The sequence below is a fragment of the Nelumbo nucifera genome, chromosome 8 (genome assembly GCF_055504915.1).
Source record: "Nelumbo nucifera cultivar China Antique chromosome 8, China Antique-T2T, whole genome shotgun sequence".
NCBI classification, from domain to species: Eukaryota; Viridiplantae; Streptophyta; class Magnoliopsida; order Proteales; family Nelumbonaceae; genus Nelumbo; species Nelumbo nucifera.
This window is the reverse complement of record NC_142656.1, coordinates 18,785,140-18,800,462: the sequence shown is the minus strand read 5'-3', so window position 1 is coordinate 18,800,462 and position 15,323 is coordinate 18,785,140. Positions and strand designations below refer to the sequence as shown.

Sequence of the window (15,323 nt, the reverse complement as noted above, 5' to 3'; positions counted from 1 at the left end):
CTCAGATTGGCCACTCTAAAATCTGAATTGTCCACTGGTTCAAAAAACATAGTCCGGATTTCCTACCCACATAGCATCGCAGTCACAGATGGGGAACATCTCATCCTCTTAATTGTTACTAGCGGAGACCCAAGCAACGCATGGGACTTATTAAGTAAAAGCTAAATAATAGAAAGTGCCATTTACTAAAACACCCCCTGTAGTTTCATGGATTTACTAAAATTTATCCTATAGTTTGTATTTTACAAAAGCACTACTTATAATTTGCAATGGATTTAATCAATTTTCCATTAGATAATAGTGGAAAATGACAATGTTGACCCTAATGTTCATTTAAATAAATTTATTAAAAATAAATAAAAATACTATTTTTGCCCTTAATAAGACACGGACAACCACTCTATTGGCTATATTTGGTCAATTTTGTTTTCTGTACAAAAAGGTGTTAAGGATATTTTTTGAATAAAAAATCATGAGACTAATGGCAAAACAAACACTCCTTAGTGAAAAGGTTGATTAAGTAAATAAGTTGTAAAATATATGGGATGTTTTAGTAAAATGAAAGTTGTAAAGTAGGCTTAAGTAAATATGTAAAACTATAAGGTGTGTTCTAGTAAATGACCATAAATAGAAACACACATAAGAGTGTATAATTGTTTTATATTTTCAACATTTTAAATAGTTAATAATTATATATTCATATTTTATATACTACTTTTAATAAATTTTTTATGATACAAAAGTAACAATAGTTAATTTCAATTAGGTTTATTCATCAAAATGATAAAACTGACCAACCCGATCAAATTGACCCGAGTTGGCAAATTTCCCAACTCAACCAAGTTGGATTAGTTTCGCTTTGGCCATTTGTAAACCGACCAAAATCGAATGACTTAACCATGGATTACATTTAATATTTTATATTTTAAATGTAATTTTTAAGATGGAAAAGTGGAAATTTTCCCATATTTCTTAGTCTAAAATGTTTTATATCATAAATTTAATTTTTAAGTTTAAATCTTTTTAATCGACTCACCAAACAAAAAAATTGACCCAAATCGATACAACCTAAGTGAGTCGATTTTCACAAATAGTCAAATCGGCTTGCTTGTGACCAAACGAAACCAACTCATTAACACTCATAACTTCAGCTAAATTAATAGTCTCATCTCTGATAAATAGCAATAGCTTAATCTCCAACAATTATTGAAAATTTATAGCAAAAATACACAATTATTGAAAATATATATTGATAACGAAAAAGACAATAATTACAATAATTACATGAATACAATAAGTACTAAAAATGTATTAAATTAGTCAATAAATAGTATAATTGTAAATAATAGTTTAATCTCTAATAAATTATAACAAAAATACAATAAATACAATAAGTACAATAAACAAAATTTAAAAATTTCAATAATAGTAGTTTAATCTCCAATAATTATTAAAAGTTTTTGTTAAATAACAAAACAAAAATAAATTTATACATAATTATTGTAAATACATTTAACACAAAAAATAATATATATATAATTATATAGTAAATATAGATTAATAGTTTAAAATTATTATAAATAAATATTAATTTTTTTGAAAGCTATTTTCTGGAATTATTAATTGATATAAGTGAAATTAGTTATTTACAATATTCCTCAAAAATATTAAATTATTATTAAAGTTATTTTATTATTAATTTTGTAAAGTATTAAATAATTATTAATTTCAATATTATATTATCATTATTTTTCTACTTTTCAATTTTTTTTAAATTTATTACATAAGTTCTTTATTTCAACTATTTAAAATCTAGTTGTGTTAAATATTTTGTTATTTAAATACTTAAATAATATGTAAAATATTAATTATTCATTAAATTTAATAATCCATAAAATTTATAATTTATATAATATATAATTTCATTATTAATTTTTTAAGATATTAATTATTATTAATTTCAATATTATGTTATAATTATTTTTCTACTTCTAAGAAATTTTTTAAATTTATTACATAATTTCGTTATTTTAACTATTTAAAATCTAGTTATGTTAAACATTTAGTTATTTAAATATTCAAATAATATATAAAATATTTAAAATTTTTGTTATTTATTAAATTTAGTAATCCATAAAATTATAATTGATACTATTAATACATAGTTTCATTATTAATTTTGTAAGATATTAATACAATATTATGTTACAATTATTTTGATTTTTTTTTTTAAATTTATTACATAATTTCGTTATTTTAACCATTCAAAATCTAGTTATGTTTAAATAATATATAAAATATTTAAATTTTTTTGTTATTTAAATTTTATTTATTTAAAGCTATTACATATTACTAATATTTTGTTATATAATTTTTTAGATATTTATAATATTTTGTTATTTAAGATATTTATTTATTCAAATATTTAAATAATATTTTATTATTTGAATAACATTTAAATTGATAATCTAGAAAAACAGAATTTAAATTATTAGTAGATAATTTTGTGATGTATTCTGTAAAAATATAAAATTATTTTTCTTGTTTTTAATAAATATTTGAAGTTATTATATAATTTTGTTCAAATATTTAAAGAATTCTCAATTTTTTTAATCCAAACTTTCATTAGAAAGATATAGATAAAAAGTGGGGTTGAGGATAAATAGGAATTAGAGATAATTTAGGAGATAAATAGGAATTATAGATAATTTAGGAGAAAGTGGGGGAGGTAGTTTAGGAGAAATTTTAGGAGAAGAGATTATTTAGGTTATCGACAAAGAACATCTCATTAGTTATTTCAGAAATGATAATCTCAAATACAATAATTGGAAAAAGATATTAAGTACTAAAAATATATTAAATTAGTTAATATATAGTATAATCTCAAATAATTGTTTAATCTCTAATAAATATTAATTAATAAGTTTTAACAAAAATAAATAAATACAATAGTAATTTAAAATTTTCAATAACAGTAGTTTAAACCCAATAATTATTGAAAGTTTTCTGTTAAATAAAAAAACAAAAATAAATTTATACATAATTATTGAAAATACATTTATCACAAAAAATAATAAATAATTATTGAAATACAATAAATATTAATATTAGTATATATAATTGTATAATAGATATATATTAAGAGTTTAAAATTATTTTTAATAAATATTAATTTTTGTGAAAGTTATTTTCTTAAATTATTAATTGATATAAGTGAAATTATTTATTTACAATGTTATGTAAAAACATTAAATTATCATTAAAGTTATTTCATTATTAATTTTGTAAAATATTAAATTTTTATTAATTTAAATATTATGTTATAATTATTTTTCTACTTTTCAGATTTTTTAAATTTATTTACATAACTTTATATTTTAACTAATTTAAAATATAGTTATGTTAAAGATTTTGTTATTTAAAATATTTAGTTATTTAAATACTTAAATAATATGTAAAATATTTGAATTTTAAAATATTAATTATTTATTGAATTTAATAATCCATAAAATTATATTTTATACTATTATTACATAATTTGATTATTAATTTCGTAAGATATTAAATTATTATTAATTTCAATACTATGTTATAATTAAAGCTATTACATATTACTAAATATTTTGTTATTATTTTATTTTTTATTATTTGAATAACATTTAAAATGATAATCCGGAAAAACAGAATTTAAATTATTAGTACATAATTTCGTGATATATTTTGTAAAAATATAAAATTATTTTTTTTGCGTTTTTAATAAATATTTTGAAGTTATTATAGAACTTTGTTCGAATATTGAAATAATTCTTAAATTTTTTAACCCAAACTTTCATTAGAAAGATATAGATAAAAATTGGGGTAGATGATAAATAGGAATTAGAGATAATTTAGAAAAAAAATCTGTAATAAATTAGAAATAATTTTGGAGATAAATAGGAATTAGAGATAATTTATAAGATAAATAAGAATTAATTTAGGAAAAATTTTAAGAGAAGAAATTATTTATATTATTGGAAAAGTGCATCTAATTAATTGTTTCAAAAATGACTTAAAATTAAAAAATAAAAAAATATATATATTTTTTCAGAAATAAAATAAAATATATAAATTATACACCGTAGAATTGTAGATAGAGTCCCAAAAAACATAATCATCAAGTTATCCCTGAATATCCGCAAGACGCAGACGCCAACCAGCTGGTTGATAAGGTCTCCTTCAAAAGATATCAAAAGAGTCGTCCTGAATATCCTGCTTTGGAGGAGTTGCAAACGTGTAACAGAGGTGGCAGACAAAAATGCCCTCCTTAATCTGAGATCGGATCTGCTCAGTGCTCCTCACTGAGCGCGCCTCACTTGGTCACTCTGATCTCACACAGGCGCGCTCTGTCAAAACAACCTTTACCTACATTTTTCCACGTGGCAATAGTCAGATGAAGTGGGACTCAGGCTTGAGGCTTTGAGCCACCTATGAAGGGAATGTGTGAATGTGATACCCATTCAGGTCCAATGTGCTATTTGAATTTCAAAAACACCGATATCTAAATCTTTCCATTAAAATATTCGGTACTTCCGCATCCACTACTATTAAAATCCGAATCCTCCCTTCCCCCAAAATAACCACCACTAGTCACCGGTTAACGGCTACTAGTTCCCATAAAAAGGTGGTTTCTCTCTCCTCCTCCGGTACCGAAGAAACCCTAACGGAGTTTCAGCCCCGTCACAGGAGAAAATGGAGGAGTGGTGTCAAGATTTGCCGGAGGAATGCTGGGAATCGGTGTTCAATCGCCTCGACCATCACCAACACTTCGAAGCCCTCTCCTTGGTTTGCAAGCGGTTTCTTTCCATCTCCAATCAGCTTCGATCCCGTTTGACGATCTCCAATCCCACAATTAAACTTCACCGAGGCGTTTCTAGTCTCCTCCAAAGATTTCGTGGGATCAAACGGATAGATCTCGTCGATTTCCATGGCGATCTAGATCGCCTTGTTCGCGAGATCGCGCGGTCTGGATTGAAGATTGAAGTTCTCAATATGTCCAAGCAGAGAAGAGTCCCTACCAGAAGCTTGGAGGAATTGGGTGCAAAGATGAGGTCTCTGAGGATTCTAATCTGCTCGAGACTTTGCTTCTTGCAGGACAGCGATCTGATTGCTATTGCCGATTCATTCCCGTCACTTGAAGAACTAGATATCAGTTATCCCGAGCAAGATTTCGGTTCTTCGGCTGAACAAGATTCTGTTTTTCCAGGTATGGTCACCGATGCGGGGATTACGGTGTTATCGTCGAAGCTTTCTTCTCTCCAGAAAATAAACATCTCCGGAAACCATTTAATTTCGGATCGATCTCTTGTCGCTCTTTCATCCAATTGTAAGTTTCTGAGAAAAATCGCGGCATTTGATTGCAGTTTCATAAGCCAAAATGGCATCGGATGGTTAATCCGGCACAGTCCGAATTTGATTTCACTGGCCATCAACGGAAACAAGCTCTCTCTTCCTTCAACTTCTATGTCTCCTTCCTTCACAGTTGAAAGCTCCCTCGTTTATGCCAAAGCTTTGTGCACTATCGAGTTCTCTCAAATGGCCCTTTCAGATGATCTACTCCATTCAATGTTCAAAGCTAATCTTCCATTGCAGAAGCTCGCATTATCCCGTTGCCGAGGATATACATACGTCGGAATATCATCCCTTCTGAGTGCATACCGATCTCTGAACTACTTAGATATAGGAGGAGCAGATTTCTTGACCGACCAGTCCATTACGGAATTATTCCAGTACCTCCAGAACTTGTCCTTCATCAATCTAAATTCTTGCTCTCACTTGACAAATTCGACTCTGTTCAACCTCGCGAGAGACTGTCCTTCACTGGAAGAAATCCGAATGGAAAGAACGAGTCTAGGAGAAGAGAAGTTCAGTACAGAATTAAGGAAGAACAATCAAATTCGGACTTTGAAATTGGCTTGGAACAAGTGTCTAAGCGACACAACACTGAAGAAGGTTGGCATCGTTTGTCCTAACCTGAGATCGCTTGACCTGAGCCATTGTTGGAGCATCACAGAGAAAGGAATAGAAGCAATAGGGTCTAGTTGTATCGGGATTATGGAGCTAAAGGTGAATGGGTGTAAAGAAATGGCAAATCTCGGAACGACCATGGGATTTTCCAAATTGGAGTCTCTGCGAGCTGCTGGATCGGGGATGAACGATGAAGGGTTGTCGATGGTCAGCCAGAGTTGTCGTAGATTACTGTGCTTGGACCTGGAAGGTTGTCTGGAAGTGACCGCGAAGGGGGTGAAGGAGATGGTAGGGAACTGCAAGGGGTTAAGGGAGCTGAATTTGAAGAAATGTTGCAAAGTGAGCGCTGATATCTTGGCATGGATGATATTTTCAAGGCCATCTCTTAGGATGGTTGTTCCACCAGGTGGTTTTGTTCCCACAGAGAAGCAGAGGGACTTGTTCTTACGCCATGGTTGTTGGGTTTGTAACGGGTAATTCTGTTCTTCATTTTCTATCTTATGGAATAGATTGCTTTTACTAGATTACAGGTAATTGAAATTGTAATTCTTCCCATTTCCACAAAGTTCTGCATGCCAGTTTTTGTTTGTATTGTATACCTAATTTTTTTAGTATATTAACCATGATCATAATCCATTTTTCTTTATACCAAGTTTGGTATTGGTAGGCATGTGTCATTACTATGGGTCAATGCTTAATGGATCTAAAACCAACCATTTCCCACAAGTCCATTGCCCATTTTGGATACAGCTCTAGCCACCGACATCAATATATCAAAATCCAGCGATGTGTTGTGGTCAGCAGATCCAAACTCCACCAGTGGGTTGTTAGTCAACTGTTTCATTTTAGTGGATCTTTACCCAACTGAGGAGCATTACCAAATGGATCCTCCATGATTCGCTTCAGTTAAAATTTCAATTTCCTGTTTGTCAGGTCAACTATTATCCTTTCTCATAAGCCCAATAACGAAACGTTTAAACTCCAGAAAAAAGAAAAGAGCGGCCTGGTTAAAGTTACGTCTCGGATATATATACCTATTAACAGGTAGTGAATGCATACAGAATCTCTGTCAAGTAATAAATACCTCTGGGGTTTTAATTAAATACTAATACCTCCCCCCTCGGATATACCTATTAACTTGTACCCCTTCGACCATGAAATACACAGGGTGTTTGTCAATGGAAGAGAAGGTAAAGAATTAAGCCAGGAATAGATATTTTACCAAAATACTCTTAATAGAAAACTATTAATTTTTCCTTACAAATATATATTCTAGAATTGATAAAAGTGACCTTGTTTATAAATATTAAATACAGTTTTTTATTATCTCAAATTTTTATTTTATTTCATTCCCATTTCCCAACGTTTTATTTTTTCAAATTTATCACTCTAAAAGATATATACTTTTGAAAGTCCCAAATGTCATGAAAACACTGTCAATAGATTGATGGCACATTACTGAAGAGGCGGAATAAGCATCTAAGCCGAAATTGCAGAGGGTGTTATAAAGTTAATAGGTAAACCCAGGGGGAGATCTAACTTGTGGGAGACAAGCAATTTACCCCAATAAAGAATTACAAATTTCCCTTTCTCATGCATCACATGAGATTAGAATGTTTTTCGTAACTGTTAGTGTTAAAAATTCTCTAAATAGGTCTCACCAAAAAATAATCTTCCAAATAGGTTGTTTCTTAATCTTAATGTCCTAAAATAAATGCTATGAGGGGTCAGCTGAAGGTTTGCAGGGATTGATGATTTCCAAGTCTAGTGAGATAGTTGTTAAGGCGATGCCTAGGCGACAAGGCGCCCTTTGAGGCTCGCCTCACCTAATCGCCAAACAGTTTTCTACTTCCTACTATAAAATACTTTTTTATACATTCTTTTTTGAGATTATAATTATAAAATAGACATTATTAAACTAAAATAATCATTTTGTGTGTTTATATACTAATTTCTTTTTATTATTTTCTTATTTATTAGGGCTTAATCAACACAAACATTGCTAAATGCTGTATTGAACCCTAAAAGACTTAAAAACCTGAACCAATAAGGAAGAACTTAAAATTTTATCTAATCAGTACATTTTCCTCTTCCATATATTCTTCTTCTACTACTTCTACTTCTTCTACTACTACTACTACCACCAATACTTTTTATTTTCTTCTTTTCCTATAACAAAAATAAGGGTTCAGCCCCTATATTTTTTGAAATTTCCTTCTTCCTTTTCTTCTCATGAATATGTTGATTTTCTATACTTCAATATATACTTTTCTTAGGAAAATCATGAATAATTATTAAAGAAATATGGTTATGGTACCTAGGGAACTACCCTAGGATTTATGTTTTTAACATAAAAAAATCCATCGCCTAGGCAACTAGGTGACAAGGCGCCCCCCAGTCGCCTTGCCTTGGCACCTTAAAGACTGTCTAGCGAATTTCAACAGCATAACAACAATGAATTAGGGCAACTGGTTAGTTACTTGGTACCTGCCATGAAGCAGAAGCATTACTCAGATTTGCAAAATGCTTTTGATGGTATGTCTTCCACAGGTAAAGCATACATGAATACTAAACTATGAATCTGACCATTCACCACTTGCAGTAGCCTAGCCTGCATAATTGGCCATAGAAATGATGCGGGAGCTTTAACCTAATTTAACCAATTAATCTGAAATCCATCACAAGGGGTTTAGATAATGACAATGTGACCACAATCATTTGTTGCAAATTGCCAGTTTGCTACATCATTTCCTAGATACAATTTGTTCTTGAAGATTCACATGTTTAATATAGAATTTTCAACAACAGAAATCAGAAGGTAACTGTGGATCATAAACTGAAGATCCATGATTTTCTGCATTACAATTCATACATGAAGTCATAAACTTTTCTTTTCAATAACCAAATATAGAGAAAAGAAAGAAAAGGAAATAAAAAGAAGCAATACACCTGACTACCAATAACTGCCGCTACTCCTATCCCTCAAAATGCAAGTAAACAACCGTATTGTGCAGCAATTATCTAACAAGAAATTCAACCAAAACTGGATGAGGCTATTATTACCTTCACCAAGTTTCTGAACAACAGAATGAACCCAAGATAGAAGGTACAGAAGTTCAAAAGGCCATGATCAGGATTCACGCTGCATGCTTCCATGTATCTCCACCATTGCTCTTGAAAGAATGCTTCTCAAGGTGGGAAGGCTTAATCTAGTTTTACTGAAGAGAATAGATAATGAACAAACCAGAAAGAGGAAAGGAACCCAACTGTACCAGTTGCAAGCATAATTGCTAGAACCATGAAAAGTGAGTAGCCCAAGTAAAGAGTGGCGGACACAGGGCCACTCAGACTCTTGAGATCAAATATGAGGTAGTTTATGGAGTATAAGAAGATGTAGATGGCAACTGAACCAGAGGCAAAGAAGGACTTCCACCACCATTTCCAGTCTTCCACACAGAGGTGCATGTATGTCAGAACTAGAGATACTTCAGCACAGACCACAACGAGAAGGATCAAAACGATGAACAGGAAGCCAAAAACATAGTAAACACGTCCCATCCAAATGCTAGACATTATAAAGAAGAGTTCAATGAAGAGGGTGCCGAATGGGAGGGTTCCAGCTCCTAGGACTAATAGCCAAGATGGGTATTTCTGAGATGGAATTTCCCGAGGGATCTGATTGGTTCGAACTGGGTACTCAATGTGAGGTGCCTTGGCCCCAAGATACCCACCCACAAGAGTAAGGGGTACTGAGATGCAGAACCAGAGCAGAATGAGAATAACGAACAAAGAAATTGGAATGGCCCCTGTGCTGTGGCTACCCCACAAAAGGAAATTGAGAGTGGTTAGTATCAGGAAAGCAATACCAGGGAAGAAGCAGGAAACACGCCATGAAACAGAAACCCATCCTGTGTAATCACCACACCCAATTGTCCTCCAAAGCCGAACAGCAACATAACCAGCAGCAATTCCAAGCACCATGTAGAAGAACAGCATACCTGTGATGAGTGTCCCACGAGAAGCTGGAGACATGAATCCCAGGGCAGCAAACAAGATTGTCACAACTGCCATTCCAAGAATCTGAACCCCATCCCCTACCATTATACACAACAGTGCAGGATTGCTTGGAGCCCTGAAAACATCCCCCACAACAAGCTTCCACCCAGACAATTCCTCATTCATCTGGGCCTGAGCCTCCTTGTCAAGCTCCTCGTACCGGGTAAGGTCTCTCCGGACGGTCCTCAACAAGATGACGAGGACAATTCCGGCAAGGAAAGTGATAACCATTAAAGAGTTGAGGATCGAAAACCAGTGAACCTTCGACCCCTCCATCTTCAAGTAGGCATCCCACCTTGAAGGCCACTTGATATCACTCTCCTCGAATACGACTTCATAGGTGAACACAATAGGCTGACCTTCCTTAACAGTCATTGCTACAGTTGAGGGATCACAGTTGATCGGTGATGGGTACTTTTGGTACATCTTCGCCTTCTTTACCGCCTCTGGGTCGTGTTGGTAGCTGCAAGGGGTAACCTCAAACCCAACAACCATGTAACCTGGTGTACCCGATCCAGTCTTCTCGATTGTGGGAATCATCTCAACTGCATCTCCAGTGCCCATCACCCGAGCCACATTGGTCTCCTCGTACTTGTGAACCAGAACCTTGAACTTCAAATGGTTGAAGACATAATACAAGTCCTGAACCTTGATCCCGACCGGGTAACCAGTCCACCGGAGTAGATAGCCGTCCTTCTTGGTGTACCGAATGGTGGGAAGGTTGTCGAGTATCAGATTGACCTGATACATCTCCTCGATCCTCTTCTTCAAAATCTTGAAGTTATTAGCTGATAAGGGGTCGGTTCGGCAGAGGAAGATGTCGGTTTCGTTAGTGTACATCTTAAACCTGTAAGGAGAATTCTCGATCCTATCTCCCATGAGAAGCTCACCCAGGTTCTCGGCACTGTCCTTAACACCCTCGAGAGGCTTACAGAAGGGAAGACTGTAATAGCTGAATGGCATCTCAGTATCGATGGAGGTGAGAGAATTCACCTTCACCGACAACTGGTCGCCGACCTGGTATTTGTGAGGGTAACTACCCGGAAGATAAAACCCATCTCCAGATTGAAGAAGTAAGAGCGAAAACAAGACCCAGATCGCAAATTGATGGGAAAATCTCATCTTTAACAGTTTCTGCCGAATATCTCTCAGATCTGCAAGGAACCCAGTCACCCAGATCAGAAAATAGGTTATGAAAGCCAAATCTTTGGGATCTTTCAAGTGGGCATTGGATTTCAGAGCAGATATATAAGTTGAATCTTAGAAGTTGTATACGGATCTAACTGTTAAAATGACTAATGAGAGGCAATTCTCTAGGCTAGAAATAATAACAATACGAATGCAAGGAATATGAAAAGAAAAAAAGCTTAAGAGAGAACCGTTTCAGCTGTAAAAGAAAACCGACCAGACCTGTTAAAGCAGATACATATAAAGAGAGATAAAGAGAGACGAATCTCTCTGTGAGAGATTTCTGGTTTCTGCAACAACGAAACCCACGAGGGCACGAGGCTTATGGGATTTGGAACGGAGGAGGGAAGAGGCCCAGAGACTGGATTTATTTCTTCGTCCAGGTCCAGCTTAGCGAGTAAAACCATTGCACACGCTTGACTTGTCACGAAATGACCACAATGCACCAGCCTCATTTTCCAAATGACAATTTACGACAAAATGATTACCTGTTGCGGACAACGGTGAGTTATGGTCTTATACACGATCCTTGTGTCGGACCTGTCGGTGAGTGGGAAAAAAAGTTAATCGGTGCCAGATGATTTTACTTTTCAAAATAAAACAACTGTTTGATTTTGTTTTTTACTATCGTGTTTTTTTATTTTTTTTCATGGGAAACAATGAGGGTAACGGGCAGTCCATCCCAAAACCCATAAACCCGAAACCCTAGGACAGGCGGGATTTGATTCTAGGGGTTTATATCATTCAGTCCACTCTTAGGTGGAGTTAGGATTTTTTAGGGCTGGATTGAATTCAGCCCGTGGATTGATGCTAAATTCATAGTTAGGATGTGATTTATAGGGGGGCTATTAATAGATTAAGAGATAGCTGCAAAAAAGATTTTTGAGAGGAAATGCAATCTAAAAATTCCTTGATTTTTAACCAAATCAGACCTTACCAACAAAACCTAGTGTTGTTGTCTTGCTGAACACCCCTAAATTTATCAAAAAGGTATTATAATGTCAAAAATGATATAGCACTTGATGAAGGAAGATTTGGCCCAACCTCATAATCACTCGATACGTGGCAACGGCAACAACTTGGCACAGCAGCATGTCCGAGGCATGAGCCCCGAAAGGAGGAACCAGCGGTCCGAACTCCCTACAAGGAGCCCGAACTCCCCGCAATGAGCCCGAGCTCTTCCTTAGGCCCCGAGCCTTACAAACAAAGGGCAATAACCCGAACTGGCATGCCCTATGGCAGTTCGGGACACACCTCTATCCGAACTCAAGACTTCACATCGCTCACCACTCCAGCACTTCGCCTCAGGGACGCTAGACTGAACAACCGTACCATGCCTGACACCGAGGAAGTCCGTATCAAGGGGCGGTGCACCTGACTAACTTGGGATCTGACACTTGACAGCCGCACTTCAACAGCCACCTGCCACCGCCATCTCCAGTTGCAGAGACGGCTCCGACAAAAAGAGCAGTGGCGGTTCTGCCACAACAGAGGCAATGACACCCGAACTGGCAGGAGCGCAGAAATAATCATACCCGACCTAACAGAAGCTTAGGAGTGAGTGCGCGAAGTGGTATAAAAGGCTCCCTACCCCCCAAGAACAAGGTATGTGAATTTTGCGCCATCTGGTTTTATCTTGCCTTTGAGAGAATACTAACTTGAGCTTCAGAGTAATCTCACCGGGTTCCTCCCCGGAGATTCCTCATCTTCTCCGTTTCAGGCTCCCTGTTGCTCCAGTCAGAGGCAAGGTCGTTGACAGCTAGGACCGGCCGGATTGCGCACCATCAATTGGTGTCGTCTGTGGGAAAGCTTCCAAAAGCCTCCCTCTGAAACTCTCATGACCTCTTTTTTCTCCAAAAAACCCCAACACTCATGGCTTCTTCCAGCAACGCCGGACGTGGCACGGAGATGAACACCACCGGGGAACAACTTCAAGTCCCCATGGTGTGCATCGGGCAGTTCACCATCCCCCTTCCGGTGGATGGGATCCCTAGCCTGAATGTGCCACGAACAATGGCGCCCGTAAACCTTCCCGCCAAGAATGTCCCCTTTTCACTCCCTATTGAAACAACCTTTACTGAACCAACTGCTATCCCCCTGGCAACTAGTCAAAGCCAGTTTGACAACCTGATGCAGCGCATGCGGGCAATGCAAGCCCAAATGCATCAGCTCCAGCAGCACCAAGCATTGCACCACCTCTCTCAATATCACTATCAGCAGCAGCTCCCCCAACTACCTATCAACCAACTGCAGCTTCCACCGCGGCATCCTGCTCCAAAGCCAGTCAAGGCTTCCCCCCAGGGTGGATGCCATCACCGAGGAGAAGCCTCCCAACTTCAGAACCCCCCTAACAGCCAGGCCTCATCCTAGGGCCGAAGGGAAAGAAAAATCACCCCCGCCTCGCAGCTCGCAGGCAGGTCGGGAACCTCGCCCGCAAAGTCAACACCTCGGCGCTCCAAGACTGAGTTCCCGCTCACAGAGAACCGATTCAGTGCCCTAGCAGTGGACTACCAACATTCCGGGCCCATCAAGCTTGGCAACACAAAGGCCAGCAGCGCCAGTACCAGGCCCACTCAACGAAGACGCCGGCGAAGTCGCCGAACTGCCACCCATGTCCTAACCGAGCTCAGAGGTAAAGAAGAGACAAGCTCGGATGAGGTAAAAGCTGCCCCTATTCTCTTAGTTCCTTCCCCCCTCTCATCAGAACTCCTTGCAGTCCCCATGCCCAGAGACTTCAAACTCCCCCCTTTAGACAAGTATGATGGGTCCTTCGACCCCAGCGACCACGTCGATGCCTTCCAATCCCAAATTCAACCGGCAAGGGCCAGTGAGTCGTGCATGTACATGGCCTTCACCACCACTTTCAGGGGGGTGGCCCGCACCTGGTACAGGAACCTGGCCCCTGGGTCAATAAGAAGCTGGACCCAGTTCATGTAGGTCTTCACTGCACACTTCGTTACCAGCAAGCGGTACCCCAGAACCGAGGAAAGCATCTTCGGAGTGGTTCAGAGGGAAGGAGAGACCATCCGGGGCTACATCAAGCGGTTCAATGACGCGTGTTTGCAGATATAGCGACTGGACCACGCGGTACAGCTCGCGGCAGCCAAGAGAGGAGTAACACACAAGGAGTTCAAATGGCACATGGTAGCCAGCCAGCCCGCGACCGTGGCCGAATTCCTCAAGCTCGCGGACAAGTTCATGAGAACAGAGGAAGAGATCAATCAAAGGACCGAAGGCGGGGTCGAGAAAAGGAAAAGAGAAGGCGAGCCCTCCAACCCAAGTGACAGAAAAAACCCGGCCCGGGAGGAGAAGCCAAGCCAGCTGCCCCGAGCTCCCTTAGCAGCTCGGACGGACTACACACCCTTAAACACAAGGCGGACTAAGATCTTGATGACGATCAAAGACGCCCCATATGTAAAGTGGCCACCTCGCCTAAAGGGGAACCCAAACGAGAGAAATAAAAATTTGTACTGTAGTTTCCATAGAGATCACAGTCATAGTAACGAACAGTGTAATAATCTCCGGGGCGATATAGAGGGACTCATCCGTCGCGGGTACTTAAGAAATTTTGTACAACATAATAATAATAATAATAATAACGATAAGATATGCCGGCAAGGGGAGCACAGTAAGGAAGCTCCCGAATCCAGCAGCAGGCCAGCTGAACCATCGCAAAGACAGCCTCCGGAACAGAGGCCAACTCGGGGAACCATCCACGTAATAGTGGGATGTTCGGTGGTAACAGGTTGTACTTCGGCGGCGGCCCGGACGTCAGTTCGCGAAGCAGCCCGAGAAGAATAGAACCCTCCAAAGAGGCCGAAGACGGAAGAACCAATCTTCTTCACGGAAGACGACGCACGGGGTGTTCGCTACCCCCACGATGACACGCTCGTCATAAAACTAAGAGATGGTGCGCAATCCGGTCGGTCTTAGCTATCAACGACCTTGCCTCTGAACTGAGCAGCAGGGAACCTGAAACAGAGAGGATGAGGAAGCTCCGGGAGGAACCCGATGTAAAGGCTCCGAAGCTCAAGTTAGAATCCTTCAAAGGCGAGATAAAACCAGATAGCGCAAAG

General features: G+C 37.5%; 2 protein-coding genes across 2 annotated transcripts; one reads left to right on the top strand and one right to left on the bottom strand.

Moving 5' to 3' along the window:
• Positions 1-4,581: 4,581 nt before the first annotated feature.
• On the top strand, positions 4,582-6,568 carry LOC104588526 (RNI-like superfamily protein). Its single transcript, XM_010246490.3, has one exon. The coding sequence runs from the start codon at positions 4,729-4,731 to the stop codon at positions 6,478-6,480; it is 1,752 nt and encodes a 583-aa protein (XP_010244792.1). The 5' UTR covers positions 4,582-4,728; the 3' UTR covers positions 6,481-6,568.
• A 2,196-nt stretch (positions 6,569-8,764) lies between these two features.
• Positions 8,765-11,695, bottom strand: LOC104588525 (transmembrane 9 superfamily member 11). The gene is made up of 2 exons (XM_010246489.3): positions 11,470-11,695; positions 8,765-11,213 (listed from the first exon to the last, which is right to left on the bottom strand). The coding sequence occupies exon 2, from the start codon at positions 11,179-11,181 to the stop codon at positions 9,208-9,210; it is 1,974 nt and encodes a 657-aa protein (XP_010244791.1). The 5' UTR covers positions 11,182-11,213; positions 11,470-11,695; the 3' UTR covers positions 8,765-9,207.
• Positions 11,696-15,323: the final 3,628 nt, after the last annotated feature.